Here is a 22,386-nt window from a genome sequence, read left to right as displayed (position 1 = left end):
TAATTGCCCTCCCAAAATAATGGCTGTTCTGACCCCTAGCTGTGCCCCTGCCATTCAAAAAATGTTTAATCAATCTATACAATCTGGAACCATACCTACAACCTGGAAGGAAGCCTTTGTAGGCCCTATACTGAAAAAACCCTCGGCAAACCCCCTGGATCGTGGCAACTACCGCCCAATTTCCCTGCTGCCCTTACTGGCCAAAATGCTAGAAAGTATTATCAACAGGCAACTGAGTAGTTACCTTGAAACCAACTTAATCCTAGACCCCGCACAATCGAGCTTTCGCCCAGGTTTCAGTACTGAGACTGCCTTATTAGCCGTGACGGACTCCCTTAGGATGACAATAGATGCAGGTAGTTCAGCAATACTGATCCTTCTCGACCTCTCGGCGGCCTTTAATACCATCTCCCACACGAGGCTGTGGCATTCAGTGAGTAGCCCTAAAATGGCTTCAGAACTTTCTGGCCGACAGAACCCAAACAGTCATCTTGGGCCCATTTCAATCAGATATAATGCCACTGGACAAGGGTGTACATCAGGGCTCCTGCCTAAGCCCAACCCTTTTTAATATTTATATGGCCCCTTTGGCAAAAGCAGTAGAAACCCTGGGTTTTGAAACGATTTCCTATGCTGACGACATCCAGCTGCTGTTCACAATCGGCCCCAATCCAGAAACCGACAAATCTTGTTTCTCCAAGGGTATATTGGCAATTTCCAACTGGATGACTGACAACTGTCTCCAGTTGAACCCAGGAAAAACGGAAGTCATGCTACTGGGAAATGCCTCGGCGGTCTGGACCAACGACTGGTGGCCCTCCCAGTTGGGCATCGCCCCGTGCCCAAGCAGAGTGTCAAAAATCTTGGAGTAAAAATGGATCAATCGCTAACAATGAAGGACCACGTAGCAGTCACAACGAGTTCCTGCTACCACAGCTTACGATTACTTCGTAAAATCCTCCCTTACATGCCGACTGCTCACCGTAGAACGCTGGTCCAAGCAATGGTGATCAGCCGCTTGGTCTACGGAAACGCCTTGCTGGCTGAAGTGGGTATGACCTTACTAAATAAATTACAGGTCATTCAAATACTGCCGCCAGAATGATCTTAAACATGCCAGCAGGCTTTCCCTCCGAACCTCTGCTAAAAGAACTCCACTGGCTACAGGTAAAAAAAAGATCCATCTTTAAAATTTGCCGCCTGTCATGCAATGCTTTAAATGGCCAAGGCCCTCACTATCTACAAAAGAAATTGAAAAAACACATTCCAGGCCGCAACCTTAGGTCTGGCTCCTTAAAATTGCTACAGATCCCTCGCATCTGTCTGAATTGCACTGGAGTAGAGCCTTTTCCTATCTAGCCCCCAAGTATTGGAATAGCTTGCCTAAGGCCCTGCGGTATACTCCGACATATGGAACTGTTAGGAAACATCTAAAGGCTTTCTTGTATTAGATTACCACAGCTCAGGACCCCGCTATCAGTGACGTTCCTCTAGGCAGCGCCGAGATGCCCCAGGGTGATTTGCGCGCTATAAAAGAGCAACTAACATAACATAACATCGCTCACCATGAACCGCCAGCTCAACGCCGTGTCTTCCACATGCTTCAACACCTTCCGCATACTCCTCAAGACCTTCAAATGGACCCCACCCGACTCTTGGAAAACCGTCAATCACGCACTCATCACCAGCAGACTGGACTACGGAATCAACAAAACACTCCGCAAACTCCTGACTATCCAGAACGCTGCAGCCAGACTTGTCCTCAACATCCAACGACATGACCACATGAACCAACACCTCTTCGACCTCCACTGGCTCCTCATAAAAAAAGAATAACCTTCAAACTGCTCACACATGCCTACAAAGCCCTCCACAAGACCGGACACCTCTACCTCAACGAAATAATCTCATTCGACACCCCCAAGAGAAACCTCCGCTCTGCCGAACTAGCCTTGGCCACGGTCCCACGCAGCCACAGAGACAGAGCGGGGGGAAGATCCTTCTCCTACATCGCGGCTCAGATCTGGAAGTTACTGCCCCTCCGCATCAGACAAAGCCCGACACTGCACTTATTCAAGACCTAGCTCTTCGGATGCCCATGGAGCAAATCGAACCTCCCCCCACCCCCACCAGCTCCTAGAGACCCTGATTGATTGATTGCTGTCCTTCTTAAAACAGCAGGACATCTGTTGATTGCCAGAGACATGGTCCACTGATATTATCGACCGGGATGGTTACTCATATCACCTACCTGCGATCAAGTAGCAAACAGGCAGACCTATAGGGGGCCTGACCACTTGGATGAGAACATCATTATAAGAACACTGAAATAACCCATACTATAATTAATAAGAATATGCAAATCATCAAACTAAGAAGCAAGGTATGGTAATTTGAAATCCTGAATGTTTACTTTCCACCAGGTCGATGGGTCCTGGTCAAGTCTGCCGACTTGCTCTTCATAGAACAACACCTGATGAAAAGATTGGAAGAGGTGTTGAAGTCATTATCTGACAGTATGCTAATAGTGCCTACTCACATCAAAAATAACTGTATATTGGTCTGTGGCGATTTTAATACAAAAATGCACCCTTCAATGTTGGACAGTCAATAACTGTAAAGATAGCACATGGAATATACACTCACCATCTAGTGAGCACAAAGAAGCATAAATTAATCTTCGAATTTCTAGTTGAAGAAGGCATGCGTCCACTGAACGGCCGAACACCATCCTATAACCCGCCCAAATCCATTTGAGCTGGCCATAGGCAAAGTATCATCAACTATATAGCGATAAATATTGAAGCATGGAATTTTATTTTTGATATTAGAGTGTTTGGCAGGATTGAAATTGATCATGATCCTCAACTCATTGTTCTGGAGCATCCAAATCCGAGCTTCCTCGCATCCATCTCCAGCCAACATTCAAGTGGCCTTAATATTGTCTTGAAACCAAATAGGAAAAACATTCTTGACATTGACCACAACTGAGATACAAAGACCTATATTAATAGTCATAAGTGATCAACATTGCATACCCAATCCTAACTTTACCTACAAACGAGCAGCAGCTGCAAACATTGGATGAGTTGCAAGTAGAGATGGCTGTGGAAAGAAAAAGCAAAATCCAAACCGCCTTTGAACACTCACCTCTAGATTGCCTGGACTGGTTTGACAAAGGAATGTGTAAAGCTAAAAAGGTGTTTGACTACATCTCTGAAGAACCGACATCTGTCCGATACTAATGAACAGCAGGAAACAGTGTAAACATCTGATAAGGTTCAAGAAGAAGCATCATGCGTATAAGCTTTGACAAGCTTTGCTAGACTCATTCTTTAAAATCCAAGAAATTCTGTGGGATTATAAAATGGGGCTGCGAAGGTCCTTCAAAGCACCTGGAGCTGAACATTAGCCCACAACTCTGGCTAGACCACTTCGCAACTCTGTACCAGAAAGTTGGCATATATGCTTAGTGCGGAATGAATGGCCAAGCTACACAACACCAGGCCTTGATTGGAGGTAATCCTATCCCAACCTAAGCACGACAACCGGAAAGCTAATTTGAAGTCCAACATGAAGGAAAATAATAGCCCAGAACAACATCTTCCAGTTCACCTAACACCTACAAAAGTCATCTGTAACTCTTGTAACCCCTTAATTGCTTCCGCTATTCAATCTGTCAACGGATGAATTCAGCGGAAAGGAAGTTGTCCAAGCAATTCAGTCCCAAAAGCTGCACAAGGCCACTGTCCCAGACAGAATTTAAGTAGACGTCTATCGAACCCATCTAACCCTGTGGGCACCTGTTTTGACTCGATTTTTCAACAACACTTTGTCCCTTGAGGAGATCCCAGGAGAAAATCAATAATCATGCTTTTACATAAAAAAGGGTCCAGAGACCTTGGGAGAAATTATTGGCCTCGTCCATAGATTGGAGGTGTGAAAAAAATATTTGAGAAGCTGTTACTATCTCGCTTGGATCAGTGGCTGGAAGAAAAAGGCCTAATATCCCTGTACCATGTGGGCTTCTGGAGAGGCCAGAGTACAGTGGACCAAGTATTTAGATTAAATCTTATCTGTTCCAAATGCACACACCTTAAATAGTCATCACTATATCTGGTACTCATCGACCTCCACACAGCTTTCAATATCGTTGACCATCCCACTCTATGTCAAAATCTAAACGAGATGGAAGTCCCGGAAAAGTTGCTGAAGCTTTTAATTTCACTGCATTCTAACAATACCACTAAGGTGAAGTATAGCATCAGAGGTAAATATACAGCAGAGTTTCCAATACAGCGAGGGGTCAAACAAGCCTGCGTCCTAGCACTGACTTTTTAAAATTGCTATATTAATGATGTCTTGAAATCTCTCACAAATCTCAACCTTGACGTGCCCAAACTTAGCAATGAACCAATCCCAATATTACTCTTTGCCGACGGTGCTGTGCTGTTGGCCAGAACAGAGATATCAATGCACAGTTTACGGGCAGGTTTTGAGTTAAACCATCCATGTTGGAAAAACAAAATTCATGATCCTTAACCAAAACACAAAATTACGAGCAACCTTCTCAGTCTACATCATGCGCCCACCTATAACTATCCAGGAATCTGTCTGGATGACAATCTTGTTTTATCATGATATCCAATAGGGTGGATCAGTAAGAGGCGAGTTCCCGCTTGGACCAACTGCAAATCCAATACTTTATTTGTGCCAATGCTATATAATACTAATTTTTTCCAATGTCTATCTCTATTCTCAGGGCATCCATGAGTGTTCCAGGGCCTAGGTGGATTCACCGTCGTAGGAATTCGGTTTCTGTGATTTGCAAGAGTGGAGTTTTCCTGTACGCCCAAGTCTCTGCACCATATGTGCTTGCTGCCCTTACCTTCATTTTGTACGCCAGTATTGCTCAGCCAACTGAGTGGTTTCAACAGTATTTAGTCAATCTCAGCAACACTTCAGCCTGCTGAGCCAGGATGGTATTACTCTTCGATAGTTGTGAAACCCACAGGAGATTGTCATCCAAACGGATTCCTAGATAGTTGAGGTGTGCACATTATCTAGACTATTGGATATCATGACGAAACAAGATTATCACACAATACCATGGTTTGCTAATTTGTCAAAAGTCCTACACAACATTTCCCTAAAAGACCTTTGGCTCCGTCCAGAAACCATTACCAAGACTAGCTTTGATATGGTTACGAAGGCATCATGAGATCATAGCAATCTAGTGAAGGTGAGTCAAGCAGTCCCCTGCTAAAACATCACACGTCACTGAACCAAGACTGGAGCCCTGCAACTTTCATAGATGACATCATTACAGCAGAAAAAAGATCCCTTTACCTCAAATTCCAATTGGGCACATTTCCGGTGGCTTCAGTAATTAAAAGGTGGTCTCCAAATACTGATGAGGGGTCAGACTACTGCCTATGCACTTTGGGAGGCTGGGAAACACGAACGTATTTCCTCCTGCTGTGCATTTACGCACTAAGTGCACGTAAACAATATTTACGCCCACTTTTTATCAAGTTCAACATCAGGAAGTTTAACAAAGCTGAAGCTCTTTGCTTGAGATCAGATGAAAAAAACATTGTCTTGGTTGTTTCGTCTTAGATTCATTCATCCTGGAAATTAAGAGCAGGAGTTCAGAAAAACCATGGGGCATATTATCAAGGACCAGTGTTAAAATTATCGCAGTTTTATCGGCAGGAAACTGCAGATAACACGGCGATAATAGGCTTGATAATACGTCCTTGTTAATTCCCATAGAGGCCCATGTTAACATCAGAACATGGGCTTCTATGGGAATTAACAAAGGCGTATTATCAAGCCCATTATCGCCGTTTTATCGGCAGTTTCCTGCCGATAAAACGGCGATAATTTTAACACCGGTCCTTGATAATATGCCCCCATGTTCTATGAAAGATAACTCTTGACCACTAAGGCGTGGATGGGCTGACTTTTCAAATGTTTTCCAAGAGAGCCACTAACCCCTGCTTAGCACTTCCTAAAGTCTGTATGAAACTAATTCTGTGTCAAATCTGTCCAGGTCCATATGCACTTCATGTTATCAGCACATTGTCATAAAACGCATTGTATGGCCTTTTTTGAAGCATTTTAATGAAAATAGCTTGCATCTTTCTCCAGAACATAGCGATCTTGCGCAGTCCGGCTGTATGGCTACTATTGTGGGAAGCACAAATGCATTTGCACTTTAACTGGGTCTTTTAATTTGATGTGTCTATGAAACCTATTTTCACCTGATGCCCATTAAATGTTACCTTAGGCGGACCCCCTTCTCTGTGGCTGTTGTTGTAGGGTTTATTCACGAGGGTAGGACAAATGCACTTGTACTTTATGAACAGTGTATTTTAATTAGTCGGTTAGCATCTTCTCTTTTTTCCCTTGAACTAAGCAAGCTTCTCCAATAGTGTTATTGCAAAACCATATCCAGAGTTGCACCCATTAATACTTTTACAGCGACAACTGCCTGAATGAGACATCTAGAGTATGTTAGGGACTCACATCTTTATTTTACGACCACAATCTCAACCGTCTTTTTAGCTAAGCTCCTTTTTAGGTCTCGACTACAGCATTGCTTTAGCAATGCTTGTTTTTAGGTCTTGACTACAGCATTGCTTTAGCAATGCTTGTTTGTCGAGATTATGGTAAGGCTTTCAAAAGTCTACCCAAACTGCGGATCGGGTACAGTTCAAGTGAGCCAGGTGAGTCCACATCACCAGCCACATCACGCACCATTTGTCTGAGCCTCGGTATCACACTTCAAAGGAATCCGCTCCCCCGCTTCCCCCGCATCAGACTTCAAGGGAATACGCTCGCCCGCCACCGCCACAGCAATGCAGAGAGCTTGTTATTTCCTGTGCTTTCCCCTCTGCCTCCGTCCGATCACTTTCACTTTCGTGGCTTTTTTTTCTTTTGCTTTCAGCACTCATCCCTTTCCCTTGCTCTCTGTATTGCCCCACGTTAATTTACTCCAGCCCCCACCTTACCTGTCCTGCTCAGCTTTTTTTAGGGCCCCCGAGGCTCCTTCCTTTCTATCTTGTCTCTCACTGCTCCCTATCGGCAACGTTCAGTTGATCTTCCATCAGGTCTCCTCCGTTTCTCATCTGCCACTGGAAGTCAACGCTGTCTCGCCGCACTGCGCGATTCCCCTACACAGCCCTCCTGAGGAGAGGCCGATCCACCCACGCAGACTGGCCCTTCTCCGCCCTATGTCCTTAGTCCCTTACCATCTCCCCGTTTAGAATATTTACCCCCCCCCCGTTCCCATTTCCCCATCCATCTTTAGGATGGCTTCTCCTCTCTTCCTATTCGCCCACCATTTAAAGATCTGTGACCCACACTCCTCCATGTCCCGTATTCCTTTGCCGCCTCACCCCTTCGGGGTGTGCGCCCTGCTCTCCCCAACCTCCAATTATGTCCTCACCTCTTTCGGACGTGAGCGCCCCCCTCCCTCCCTTGCATGGTGCCGAAGCTTCACTCACTCTCACTCCCCGCCACCACTCCAGCGTATGCGTCCTCCCACGGCCCCCACTTCACTCCCCCGACCCCTCTTTGGTGACGTTGCCCCTTCCCTGCCTTCCGTATGAGCAGGATTTCTGTTTTGGGGTAACACCGTGCCTGCTTGGCTCAGATGGCTGTATATCTTGTTTTCACCAATGGCATCGCATCTTGTGCCTCTTATAAGAAAACAGTAAAAGGGCGCTCTGTGTGCGGTGGCTCGAGCTTCTAAAGAAGCAGCTTTACCTCAGCAAAGTGCTCTGAAAACTATGTGCCCGGGGGCCTTGAGAGGGAGAGCGGCGAGACACCCCTGCAGCCCTGGCTTTGCAGTAAACTCTTCGGTGCTCGAGGGCGCGCGCTTTAAACTTCACTTTATTCCTTGTACCAGTGCAGTTCGCGCTGCTGGATTCAGCGACTGCTGGTTATATAAGTGCTAACTTTTTCCTTGTCGAGGCATTTTCTTTCCTCGTCTTGCACACATCAAAGAAATTCAACTGCACAGCCCACAAAATGTATGCAGATTTTTTTTCCCTGTACAAACCTGGAAAAAGTTTGCCCCCTATTGTGCTTTCTCTGTACTTGCCTTAATCCCTATTTGTAGCATCAAACATGCCACCGACTCTCTCGTTTATCTTCGCTCTTTAGTGCATGATTTGTTTCTCCCCAACCCCCAGATAAGCTTTCGACTTTCAATCACAAAATAGAACAATTTAGAACAAAAATGATAGTGGATCCTTCATTAGAAAAGCTCCTAACCAAAATATCCAAATAGTAATTTTCCCTTCAATTTAAACAACGGGATTTGTGTGCACACGGATACGCACCCACCATCACAGTGCTAGTTCAAAAAGGAAAGTACTTAATGCAATACAATACAAAAGCACAGGTGCACCACATAGCAGATTCCAAAGCTGTATCCAAGACTTGTTAAAATGATCACAGGAAATGGCGTCCAATATTTTTAATCTTTTTTATTTCAATGCCTAAGAAAGAACAGCCGGCGCGTTTCGTCCCTCTTGGGACTTCTTCAGGGCAGAATGATGTGTGTCTTCCAAAATAAATCGGCAGATCGTGTGGGAGCAATAAAGTGGGAGTGGATGCAGATTTGCACCCGAAGGTCCATATGCAGCAGGGATATATATGCTGGAGTGAATAAGATCCTTCATTGAATTGTCAGCATATAAGATTTGAAAGATTACAATCTTGGTCGGGAAACAGAAAGAGAAGGAGATAGGACCTGAGCACCAAATCAGGTGTAAAAATTTGCTGTATGTCCCAATTTTTGTATTTCTGAACGGTCGAGTACAGCCTTCAAACACGTATTGTTCCACCAAGTCCCGAAAAAAAAGATCACGGCCCGATCCGCCTCCTTCCACACACGTCTCCGCTCCCTCCAGTACGTATAGCACAAAATAGAACAGCAGTAACGTTCAAACAACTTTGTTTCATAGTATATAAATCTGGCTGATTTGCGCTTTTTCCCATTGTACATATTGTTGTCAGATAATGCAATCGAGGGACATAGAGCTAAATGGATTTGACCAGGATTACACTGTTTATCCAAGTAGCGAACAAGTGATCCAGATAGGGTTTTTCGTTTTTTTCCGGTGCACTGTTTGGCAACTGGACGCCACTCTGAGCCTGTATCTCTGACAAAGAAAGACTAGAACAAGCCTGGTAATTAGAGAAAATTCAGCAAAGTTCCCTAAACATCTTCTAGGCGTGCGCAAATATAGACAGATGTGGTTACTTAAAAGAAGTAGCTTGCCCAGAATCACACGTTTCAGTCAAATGGGGCACAGGCTCAGTTCACCAGGACCCATCACCACTGCAGCACGACTGTTTCGACTGTGCAGTCTTGGCGCTTCACTTTCATTTAACCCAACAAACGGGGCCAAGGCTTGGTGTATTTTTGGAGTTGCTCTAAAAAAAGAACTGAGCGTCTCTTTGACGTCTGAGAAATGAAAGCGAGTTCAAAGGTGGGGGGCGAGGTTGAGAGTTCAGATGACATAGCTTAGGACTGATATAGCCGAGCAGATCTCTGTCCCTGGTTTCCGACTAGCCCCCTCTCTTATACACCTTTCTTCTCTCTTCCCTCCTCTGCTTTGCCGTCGCCCTCCCACGACCTTGCCACCTCTCCCCACCCTGTCCACTTTCCTCTCATCTTGACTCTCTCGCATTTACTGTATCCACCCCCTCTTCATCTTGTCTTCTCCACCTGCCCTCTACGCCACCCCCTGCTTTCCACAACTTCCCTATCCACCGCTCTCTCCCTCTCTACTTCCCGCTTCGCTTCTCTCTCCCTTGTCGGTCTCCTTTTTTTTCTCTCACTGCCTCTCGTATTCAGCCCGCCATACCACCACCACCACGTCCACCACCACCACGTCCACCACCACCACGTCCACCACCACCACACCCACCACATCCACCACCACCACATCCACCACCACTACGTCTTACCAACAGCATGTCCACCACCACCACGTCCACCACCACCACCACATCCACCACCACCACCACATCCACCACCACCACCACACCCACCTCCACCACGTCCACAACCACCACCATTACGTCCACCACCACCATGTCTACCACATCCACCACCACCATGTCCACCACCAACACCATGCCCACCACCACCCCCACGGCCACCACCAAGTCCACCACGAGGCCACTGCCACGTCCACCAACACCACGTCTACCTCCACCACCACCACATCCACTACCACCACTACGTCCACTACCAAGTCCACCACCAAGTCCACCACCACATCCACCACTACCACATCCACCACTACCACATCCACCACTACCACGTCCACCAAAACCACGTCCACCACCATCACGCCCACCACGGACAGCACATTGTCATAAAACGCATTGTATGGCCTTTTTTGAAGCATTTTAATGAAAATAGCTTGCATCTTTCTCCACAACATAGCGATCTTGCGCAGTCCGGCTGTATGGCTACTATTGTTGGAAGCACAAATGCATTTGCACTTTAACTGGGTCTTTTAATTTGATGTGTCTATGAAACCTATTTTCACCTGATGCCCATTAAATGTTACCTTAGGTGGACCCCCTTCTCTGTGGCTGTTGTTGTAGGGTTTATTCACGAGGGTAGGACAAATGCACTTGTACTTTATGAACAGTGTATTTTAATTGGTCGGGTAGCATCTTCTCTTTTTTCCCTTGAACTAAGCAAGCTTCTCCAATAGTGTTATTGCAAAACCGTATCAAGAGTTGCACCCATTAATACTTTTACAGCGACAACTGCCTGAATGGGACATCTAGAGTATGTTAGGGATTAACTCACATCTTTATTTTACGACCACGATCTCAACCGTCTTTTTAGCTAAGCTCTCTTGTAAGAAAACAGTAAAAGAGCGCTCTGTGTGCGGTGGCTCGAGCTTCTAAAGAGGCAGCTTTACCTCAGCAAAGTGCTCTGAAAACTATGTGCCCGGGGGCCTTGAGAGGGAGAGCGGCGAAACACCCCTACAGCCCTGGCTTTGCAGTGAACTCTTCGGAGCTCGAGGGCGCGCGCTTTATACTTCGCTTTATTCCTTGTACCAGTGCAGGGCGCGCTGCTGGATTCAGCGACTGCTGGTTATATAAGTGCTAACTTTTTCCTTGTCGAGGCATTTTCTTTCCTCGTCTTGTACACATCAAAGAAATTTTACTGCACAGCCCACAAAATGTATGCAGATTTTTTTCCCCTGTACAAACCTGGAAAAAGTTTGCCCCCTATTGTGCTTTCTCTGTACTTGCCTTAATCCCTATTTGTAGCATCAAACATGCCACCGACTCTCTCTCTTCCTCTCTCGTTTATCTTCGCTCTTTAGTGCATGATTTGTTTCTCCCCAACCCCCAGATAAGCTTTCGACTTTCAATCACAAAATAGAACAATTTAGAACAAAAATGATAGTGGATCCTTCATTAGAAAAGCTCCTAACCAAAATATCCAAATAGTAATTTTCCCTTCAATTTAAACAACGGGATTTGTGTGCACACGGATAAGCACCCACCATCACAGTGCTAGTTCAAAAAGGAAATAACTTAATGCAATACAATACAAAAGCACAGGTGCACCACATAGCAGATTCCAAAGCTGTATCCAAGACTTGTTAAAATGATCACAGGAAATGGCGTCCAATATTTTTAATCTTTTTTATTTCAATGCGTAAGAAAGAACAGCCGGCGCGTTTCGTCCCTCTTGGGACTTCTTCAGGGCAGAATGATGTGTGTCTTCCAAAATAAATCGGCAGATCGTGTGGGAGCAATAAAGTGGGAGTGGATGCAGATTTGCACCCGAAGGTCCATATGCAGCAGGGATATATATGCTGGAGTGAATAAGATCCTTCATTGAATTGTCAGCATATAAGATTTTTAAGATTACAATCTTGGTCGGGAAACAGAAAAAGAAGGAGATAGGACCTGAGCACCAAATCAGGTGTAAAAATTCGCTGTATGTCCCAATTTTTGTATTTCTGAACGGTCGAGTACAGCCTTCAAACACGTATTGTTCCTCCAAGTCCGCGAAAAAATAGTTCACGGCCCGATCCGCCTCCTTCCACACACGTCTCCGCTCCCTCCAGTACGTATAGCACAAAATAGAACAGCAGTAACGTTCAAACAACTTTGTTTCATAGTATTTAAATCTGGCTGATTTGCGCTTTTTCCCATTGTACATATTGTTGTCAGATAATGGAATCGAGGGACATAGAGCTAATGGATTTGACCAGGATTACACTGTTTATCCAAGTAGCGAACAAGTGATCCAGATAGGGTTTTTCGTTTTTTTTCGGTGCACTGTTTGGCAACTGGACGCCACTCTGAGCCTGTAGCTCTGACAAAGAAAGACTAGAACAAGCCTGGTAATTAGAGAAAATTCAGCAAAGTTCCCTAAACATCTTCTAGGCGTGCGCAAATATAGACAGATGTGGTTACTTAAAAGAAGTAGCTTGCCCAGAATCACACGTTTCAGTCAAATGGGGCGCAGGCTCAGTTCACCAGGACCCGTCACCACTGCAGCACGACTGTTTCGACTGTGCAGTCTTGGCGCTTTACTTTCATTTAACCCAACAAACGGGGCCAAGGCTTGGTGTATTTTTGGAGTTGCTCTAAAAAAAGAACTGAGCGTCTCTTTGACGTCTGAGAAATGAAAGCGAGTTCAAAGGTGGGGGGCGAGGTTGAGAGTTCAGATGACATAGCTTAGGACTGATATAGCCGAGCAGATCTCTGTCCCTAGTTTCCGACTAGCCCCCTCTCTTATACACCTTTCTTCTCTCGTCCCTCCTCTGCTTTGCCGTCGCCCTCCCACGACCTTGCCACTCTCCCCACCCTGTCCACTTTCCTCTCATCTTGACTCTCTCGCATTTACTGTATCCACCCCCTCTTCATCTTTTCTTCTCCACCTGCCCTCTACGCCACCTCCTGCTTTCCACAACTTCCCTATCCACCGCTCTCTCCCTCTCTACTTCCCGCTTCGCTTCTCTCTCCCTTGTCGGTCTCCTTTTTTTTCTCTCACTGCCTCTCGTATTCAGCCCACCATACTACCACAAACACCACCACCACCACGTCCACCACCACCACGTCCACCACCACCACACCCACCACATCCACCACAACCACATCCACCACCACTACGTCTTACCAACACCATGTCCACCACCACCACGTCCACCACCACCACAACATCCACCACCGCCACCACACCCACCTCCACCACCACCACCACACCCACCTCCACGACGTCCACAACCACCACCATTACGTCCACCGCCACCATGTCTACCACATCCACCACCACCATGTCCACCACCAACACCATGCCCACCACCACCCCCACGGCCACCACCAAGTCCACCACGAGGCAACTGCCACGTCCACCAACACCACGTCTACCTCCACCACCACCACATCCACTACCACCACCACGTCCACTACCAAGTCCACCACCAAGTCCACCACCAAATCCACCACCAAGTCCACCACCACATCCACCACTATCACATCCACCACTACCACGTCCACCACCACCACGTCCACCACCACCACGTCCACCACCACCACGTCCACCACCATCATGTCCACCACCACCACGTCCACCACCACCATGTCCACCACCACCACCTCCACCACGACCACATCCACCACCACATCCACTACGTCCACCACCACCACGTACACCACCACGTCCACCACCACCACCACCACGTCCACTACGTCCACCTTCACGTCTACCACCACCACGTCCACCACCACTAACACGTCCACCACTACCACGTCCACCACTACCACGGAAAACACCACCACGTACACCACCACTGCGTCCACCACCACTGCGTCCACCACCACCACCACCTCCACCATATCCACTACCAATAACACCACATTCACCCCACCACAGCGTCCACCACCACCATGTCCACCACCACCATGTGCACCACCACCACGTCCACCACCACCACATCCACAACCACTTCGTCCACCACTACCACCACCACCACCATGTCCACCACCACGTCCACCACCACCACATCCACAACCACTTCGTCCACCACCACTACCACCACCACCACCATGTCCACCACCACCATGTCCACCACCACCATGTCCACCCCCCACCACCACAGCCACCACGAGGCCACTACCACGTCCACCACAACCCCCACACCTACCTCCACCACCACCACATCCATTACCACCACGTCCATCAACACCACTACATCCACCACCACAATATCCACCACGTCCACCACCACCACGTCCACCACCACCGCGTCAACCACCATATCCACCACCAACACCACCACATCCACCACCACACCCAGCACCACCACCTCCACCACTACCTCCACAACTTCTACAACCACCACCACGTCCACCACCACTAAGTCCACCATCACCATGTCCACCATGTCCACCACCACCACGTCCTCCACCACCACCACGTCCACCACCACCACCACATCCACCACCATCACACACACCACCACCACACCTACCTCCACCACGTCCACCACCACGTGGTCCACCACCACGTCGTCCACCACCACGTCGTCCACCACCACGTCATCCACCACGTCCACCACCACCACGTCCACCACCACCACATCCACCACCACGTCCACCACGAGGCCACCTCACTCTATCTATCGCCCTCACTCTATCTATCGCCCTCACTCTATATATCTATTGCCCTCACTCTATATATCTATCGCCCTCACTCTATAGATCTATCGCCCTCACTCTATATATCTATCGCCCTCACTCTATATATCTATCGTCCTCACTCTATATATCTATCGTCCTCACTCTATATATTTTTCGACCTCACTCTATATATCTATCGCCCTCCGTCTATCTATCTATCGCCCTCCGTCTATCTATCTATCGCCCTCACTCTATCTATCTATCGCCCTCACTCTATCTATCTATCGCCCTCACTCTATCTATCGCCCTCACTCTATCTATCGCCTTCAGTCTATCTATCGCCCTCACTCTATCTATCGATCACCCTCACTTTATCTATCTATCTATCTATCTATCTATCTATCTATCTACCGCCCTCACTCTATCTACCGCCCTCACTCTATCTATCGCCGTCACTCTATCTATCGCCCTCACTCTATCTATCTCCCTCACTCTATCGCCCTCACTCTATCGCCCTCACTCTATCGCCCTCACTCTATCGCCCCCACTCTATCTATCGCCCCCACTCTATCTATCGCCCCCACTCTATCTATCGCCCCCACTCTATCTATCGCCCCCACTCTATCTATCGCCCTCACTCTATCTATCTATCGCCCTCACTCTATCTATCGCCCTCACTCTATCTATCGCCCTCACTCTATCGCCCTCACTCTATCTATCTATCGCCCTCACTCTATCTATCGCCCTCACTCTATCTATCGCCCTCACTCTATCTATCGCCCTCACTCTATCTATCTATCACCCTCACTCTATCTATCGCCCTCACTCTATCTATCGCCCTCACTCTATCTATCGCCCTCACTCTATCTATTGCCCTCCCTCTATCTGTCGCCCTCCCTCTATCTGTCTATCGTCCTCACTCTATCTATCTATCGCACTCACTCTATCTATCTATCGCATCAACACAGCATCACTCAGCATCACCACGGCATCACTCAGGGGCACCTCAACATCACTATGCGCTACCACAGTATCACTGAACGCCACAGCATCACTCGTCGCCACCACAGCATCAATCTGTGCAACCATTCAACAACAACTGGTTCAAATATGTTCTCTCAATGTTTCAAGCTTTCTTACAAATGTCACAAAAATATGTTAATATTTCACTTATGTTCTTGTATTTTCGTCACAATAAAATACACTGAACACTGAACATAATCTTCACAAAAGTTATTTACAAAAGTTTAAGCTATTGCCATTATAAATTACAATAGTTTTTATTTAAGTATTAATTATTTAAAAAAAAATAAAAGCCATTGTTATTTGTAATATCAATACATCTAAGTCACGTAAATACGACATATTGCATTACAAATGCTATAGGTGTCACATTTGGGAAAGTTAAAACTATTGGCATTGTAAATGACAAAGCTATTCATTTCGCTATTTTAAAAATCAACACATAAATAAAATATTTGTCATTTACAATACCAATAAATCAAACTTTCCTAATGCGAGACCTATTGCATTGCAAATGCTTGTTGATATCATGCATCTAGTATATCTAAGGGTAGCACATTGGATTGACTCCCAAGAAGAAAAAATGCGAAGGCCCATAAACTATTACAAGCATGATCTTCAAAATTGAGGATTGTATTTAACTATTTGTATTTTAACCTCCCTTGATCTTAAGAATCAACAGTGTGTCTGTATTATAGCCATCATGTTTTAATGTGTACTGTTAATTGTTATGGACGTCATGGCTGAAAACAATAAAGATTTGATTTGGTCAAGCTGCAGGTCAAACGTGTCATGTTTCCATTCTTAAATCTTCTAGAAATGTTTGCTCTCTCCTACACACAAAATCGACTGAACATAATTACCCCAAGTAGGCGTGAATGTATATTTAATAAGTTTGGTGTAAATCCATTCAGTAATTTTCAAAAAATTGCTCGAATTCATGTGATCTGTTAGAGCTGCAGATATCTGAACTGTTAATCCACAGATGGTCTGCAGATCATTTGTGGTCCCAGATATTTAAATAGCATATTTGAATCTGATTGAAGAGGGAGCTTTTACTCTTGTCGCCCATTTTGAATCCTCAAATCCGAAGCCAAGTCCATAGATCCAAAGGTCTCAGACTGGCTGACCACAACTTGAAGAAAAATGTTGCAGCTGTTGTTACAGGGCAGGGACACTTGAGGGTGGGGCCCCTAAATAAACCTTCCTGGCTATAAAATGTTTAGAAAAGCTGTTTCTGCCGCAGGGTTTGCTGATTCCGTGACTGAGTTTGCAAATCTAGAGGTCCACAACTCCACGTCAAAGGTACGCAAACGTATGGCAAGAGATCTTAGATCTTTGTTCAACCTTCCGCTGGGTTTATAGACCTTTTAATGGGTACATGACCGCCGCAGGGAATCGCTGGGTTTATAGACCTCCTAATGGGTACTTGACCTCAGCAGGGATTTCAACGAGGGTGTACGAGTCTGCAAGGTATTGCAATCCCTTAAACTTTTTATTCAATAAGGAAATAGTCCTAGGCCTGTGCACAGCAGGGGTTGGCTGTTCGCAGTGAGTTGGGCAGAGGGCCTGGGTACAGGAGGGTTGGGCAAAGTGGCACAGGCTAGGCCATCAGTGGTAGGGTACGGTACATTCTCAAAGAAGGTGGATGTAATATATGATAAAAAAAAGAAATATTCATTGAAAAAGCAAAGTTAAAGTGAAGCCATGGTCAGGATTAATTCACTCTTTTATAACGCTGCCATATTGTTATCTTGATAGCTGGTCTTGTGTTTCTATGTAGTTGTCAACTTGGTGTCATGAGCATGGCGGTTGGCGTGAGTTATGACAGGTGTTTTAGGCTTTGAACCCCTAACTAACAAATTGTGGTATTTTGACAAATTCCTTGTGGCTAGTTCCAAAACTAGGAGGTGCTGCTAGAATTATCAACACTGCTACCTATCCATATTTAAAAAAACACAAATGAAAACTCTACTTTTTAACTTAAAACTCTGCTGTTAAAGTCATTGGTCCGCTTAACCTGTGTTGCTGCGCGTAGCTCTATAGCACTATGAAGTTCTGAAAAGTAATTTAACATAACATAGGAGCAGATTGTGCTCTTGGCTGAAGACAGAAATAGGAGTTTGTCGGCCTGTTGTGGAGGAGGAGAAGCTATCTTTAGTTTACAAAGGAGCAGGAGCCCCCCATCCTGTTGTGGATAAATGTAGGATTCAGGCCTGTCCTAGCGGTGAACTTGGCTCTTAATAGCGCAGGGTCTATTCCTCTTGCTTAGAGAATCCAAGGAGCAGGTGCTGTCTTTGATTTTAGAAGAAGCAGGACTAAGTCCACCTGCTTTGGTGAAAAGTTGGAATGTTCCCAGCACTGGCAGTCATCCTGCTCAAATATTGGCCTAGGCGAAACTTAAATGAAGCTGGCATAATTTGCATAATTTAGGAAATTTAATTTTACTCTTGTTGAGCAGAATTCCAGAAATTACACCATTAGGCCTTTTTGAATAATTACATGGCATTTGCATTCTAAGTCTACAGCGAGCGTGGCATTTGTGTAAAAAATTTACTGCAAAGGCACAAGAGAATGCAAGCGACTTTTTGACCCAGATGCTTTTGTTTTCTTGAACTTTTTTGAAAGGCGTAATGTGTTGTCTTGTCAAAATTTGACGAAACGATGAATTTCGTGCTGAAAAAATGACAGACTTGCATCAACCATAATTTCGAGTTATTTTACCAAATTGTCCTGTAATTAAGGGCCAGATGTATGAAGCGTTCTTCCCATTCGCAAACGGGCCGATTCTCAGAATCTGCCTGTTTGTGAACGGGAAAAATCCTTTTGGGATGTATCATCCCAAAAGGCCATCGCAAAATAAGGAATCGCAAAATTTGCGATTACCTTTTTTGCAAATGCATTTAAGGAATCGCAAATTGCGATTCCTTAAATGCAATTCTGAAAACACCCAAGTTGTGCGAATTTGCCTTAAAAAGTCGCAAATTACCACCAACTTCTATTTGGTGGTAATTTGCAATTTCCTAGAAAAGTTACCTTTTTTGCATTTTTCAGAATGCCATGTGGCACACATTACATGGCATAAGGGCATGTATGTGCGTTACATGTGCACACATGCATATTTCAGGGTAGCAACAGGGTGTCCTTTTGGCACCCATGTACCCTTGAAATTGCATTCGCAATTTGCGAGTACATATTTGGTACTCGCAAATTGCGAGTATCTTACCATTCATTCAATGAATGAGAAGGTATTCCTTAATTGCGAATCGCAATTTGCGATCCGCAATGAAGAAACATGTAGGATTCGCAATTATTATTGTGAAACCTACATAAATTGCATTTTCCGAGTCCTTAGTAGCGAATCGCTAAAATTCACTATTAAGGACTCGCAAACTGCAATGATGATACATCTGCCCCATATGAAACTGCAAATTACTTGAATTGTGCACACACTTTCTTAAAAGCAGAATATTGCAGCAGATGGTAAGGGGAGGGTACTGCTATTTCACATTCACCCACTAGCAGCAAGATTGTCAATCTGTATTCCAAAGTTTTGGACCAAAAGTTGTGATACCCAGTCATTGACAGACAGAAGACTTAAATCAAAAGTACATTATTTTCTGCAATAGTATAGAACACTTACTTCATAGTACTTCGTATCAATCAATACTTTGTCCACTTTCTTGGATCCGCCTCATTTAGTTTCCAAAGTCCACATGTGTGGGTGTGAGAGAAAAGTCGCAATAAAGTCCAGTCTTTGTTGAGGAGTCCAAGCAATGAGAGCATAATACGATGGTGCACCCAATGGGCATCACTACTTTCCAGTCAAGAAAAATAAACACAAACCTACAAACTTTACTGTGATTTAGCAACTGTACTTAGGCCTAAAACACTTTAAAATGTAAATACATAACAGGTCGACCTCTCTCTCCCTCTCTTTATGTTTAAATGCTTCTCTCAAATGAGGTGGCATTGTGTGACTGTAACATATTTCTATTTGAAACCGCATTCCCCCCCACCTCGCTTTCAGGACATTGTTTAATGGATGGAAGGAGTATGACTATGCTGAGATATTGCATTCCAAAATCTGCTTCTTCATCTACGGTGTAACCCCACTTTTAAAGGCCTACTTAGACAGGGTGAGGAATGCCCTTATTGTTATGAGGTATTTCCATTTTAATCCGCTGCCTTACGTGGTGGAGGAATCATTTGGGGTAAATCCCTCACTGTGACAAGATATTGCACATGCGACTTTGCTCCCTTCTTTAACCTATATCATTAGCAAAAGAATGTATGATTACTTTAACTTCTTCTCATTTGCCTTCTCCTACCCACTAAACTTCTCTTTCCTGCCCACTCTTTGACACCGTCCATCTCCGAACCCCATGTCTTGTTTGACCCCTGCCCCATAGTCTAGCACCAAGCAGACCCCCATAGCTGGCTTATGAAGCTGGCAGACATTTTTTTATCTTTTCCATTTCTTAGCTTTCTGATTGGCTCAACTTGAAATGTTAATGGGGATGCTTTATGGTCTAGAATCTAACCCTACACTTCTCTTTGCATCTGGCTTCTGTAGGGTAAGCTCCTGGACTGGCTAATTCCTCTGAAGGAGAACTTGCAACTTATTCTGGAATCTAAACTCAAAGAAGACAAGGCTTACAAATCCACAATGGTGAGTGTCAATAAGTGGGTGTATGTATGTGCGCACGCTCACTCTTGTTTGGTATGTGCCTCTTTGTTTTTGTTCCTGGTCCGTTTTAGGGTTTTGTGCAGTTTAGGGCCTCTTTGCATCTTTGTCTACTAACTCTACCCATGGAGGAAGGTGTGCTTCACAAGATGCAAGATTGTATTTGTGTGTGTCTTCTCCTTTTGTGTATGATTTAGCTGGGTACAACTTTGAATCTGTAAGCGTGTGGAGTGACGTATGAGCTTGTAGGGTACTGTGCAACTTCGTAAATGCAATAGTGCAATGCTGGCTTGATGATATTCCCAGGCACTCGAGCTGAATATGCATTAAAGCTTAACATAAGTTGAGCTTCATGAAATTCAATTGGAGAGGTCTCGTGGGGTAAAGGAGGATAGAGGTCAAAGGATCAATTACGTCCCTGTTAGTTGTGGTTCTTCTGTTTTGGTGCTGCAATATTAGTTTGTCCAGTCACCTAGCAAAAGGCCCTATGGTCTTTAGGTACAGGTAAATATTCTGTAGAGTTGTCACTAGGCCCATTTCCACCAACTAGTAGTGTGACCTCTTAAGGGTTTGCAGGGTCTAGAATCAGTGTTACCTTGGCAGAATGGCTTGCCTAGTAGTTGGCATGAGTAGATGGGATAGCAGAGCAGCAGCAAAGTCTGTCACACTTCAGGCATCATTGACACAGCACAGGCGCTTCCCTCCCACATCTCAGCTTGTAGTGTGGCTTATAGGCCCAAGAGGGCTCTGCAGCACTTTTCATACTAACAGGATACATAGGCAACATGTGTGAATAGAAATGTATGTCTGCATGCTGACAATGAGAACTCCAGCAGATGCATGTGAACATGCTTAACAGAAAACTCAGAGGTTAAGAGGAAGTAGAAGGGAAGTATACCATCAAGAATTACAAAAATATTATAAAGATCATTCATCTCCAAAACACTCATCTTAGCTTCAAGAAAATATTTAAATATTGGGTCTTAGTGCATACCTACCTCCTGTGATATCCAGTTAGTGAAGAAGAACAGTGTTTCGAGTTTCATTGCCTATGTTAAAAAAAATATAGAGCTTGAGGTATGTACCTGACAATTCTGCAACCCATGTAAATGAGAACGTATTTATGACCAACCTCACACAACTTCTTGTACATTTTCAAATAATGGGGGCACATGATTCCAGAGGCAACTTTTTCAGTTTACGGTGAAAGCATGATAGATCCTTCCAAGGAGATTCTCATCTTTTATTCTACTAACCTGACTATTGGTATAGTTCTTGAGAAGCAACATTCATAACCAGTGCCCAGTCGTTGCATGTATGTGAGCCGGATCCAGGCATGTATATCTGCCATTGAGACCTGTATGTTCTCGATTGAGGCATATAAATGTTTTAGATAGAGGCATTTAAGTAGCCAATAGGGGCATTGGCGTGGACATTATGGGTACTGTGCCATAGGAGCGAAGAGTGTATCATAAATACTGTGACAGTGAACGGAACGTGTATCAGAAATATTGCACCAGTGCATGAAGCACTTATCACAGACACTGCCAGTGGACGGAACATGCATTACAAATACTGCGTTTGGCTGCCAATCAGCTATATTGAGCACTTGCTTTGTGCTCAACTAGATTAGCTCAAACAAAGCACACACAAGGAGATGATGGATGGAGCGCTGAAACTTTTTAACACTCGCCCGCAGTTACGGATCCGGGTTGACTTCATCATCGTTCTTTATCTGACTTCGCCACGTTACTTCAGACCCAGCTATATGCAAACACAGTCTTTACTCTGGGCCTCATGGGAACAGTCCAGCCCCAACTGCTAATCCAGGTCTTCACTGGATCCGGAAACAAGCATCCTGGGACCGGTTTCGGGGTAACCCCCCTCATCAGCCAGGCTAGCGTGAATCCAGTGGCAAAGTGAGCAAGGGCCTCACATCTGGCCATACCCTGCCAAGTTAGGGCAAACAAAGCAAACACAAGGAGATGATG

The 22,386-nt window shown here is 45.2% G+C and overlaps 1 protein-coding gene across 1 annotated transcript in view; it reads left to right on the top strand.

Annotated features, from left to right (window-relative positions):
• LOC147717665 (E3 ubiquitin-protein ligase TRIM39-like) overlaps positions 1 to 22,386 on the top strand; it is a 158,398-nt gene that overhangs the window by 43,217 nt on the left and 92,795 nt on the right. The window contains exon 3 of the mRNA XM_086924453.1: positions 20,285 to 20,380. Within this exon, the coding sequence (XP_086780579.1) occupies positions 20,285 to 20,380 (96 nt within the window). The remainder of the gene's footprint in view (positions 1 to 20,284; positions 20,381 to 22,386) is intronic.

The sequence above is a fragment of the Lissotriton vulgaris genome, chromosome 5 (assembly GCF_964263255.1).
Source record: "Lissotriton vulgaris chromosome 5, aLisVul1.2, whole genome shotgun sequence".
Classification (NCBI taxonomy): Eukaryota; Metazoa; Chordata; class Amphibia; order Caudata; family Salamandridae; genus Lissotriton; species Lissotriton vulgaris.
The sequence above is the reverse complement of the archived record's forward strand: the minus strand, read 5'-3'. Positions and strand labels throughout refer to the sequence as shown.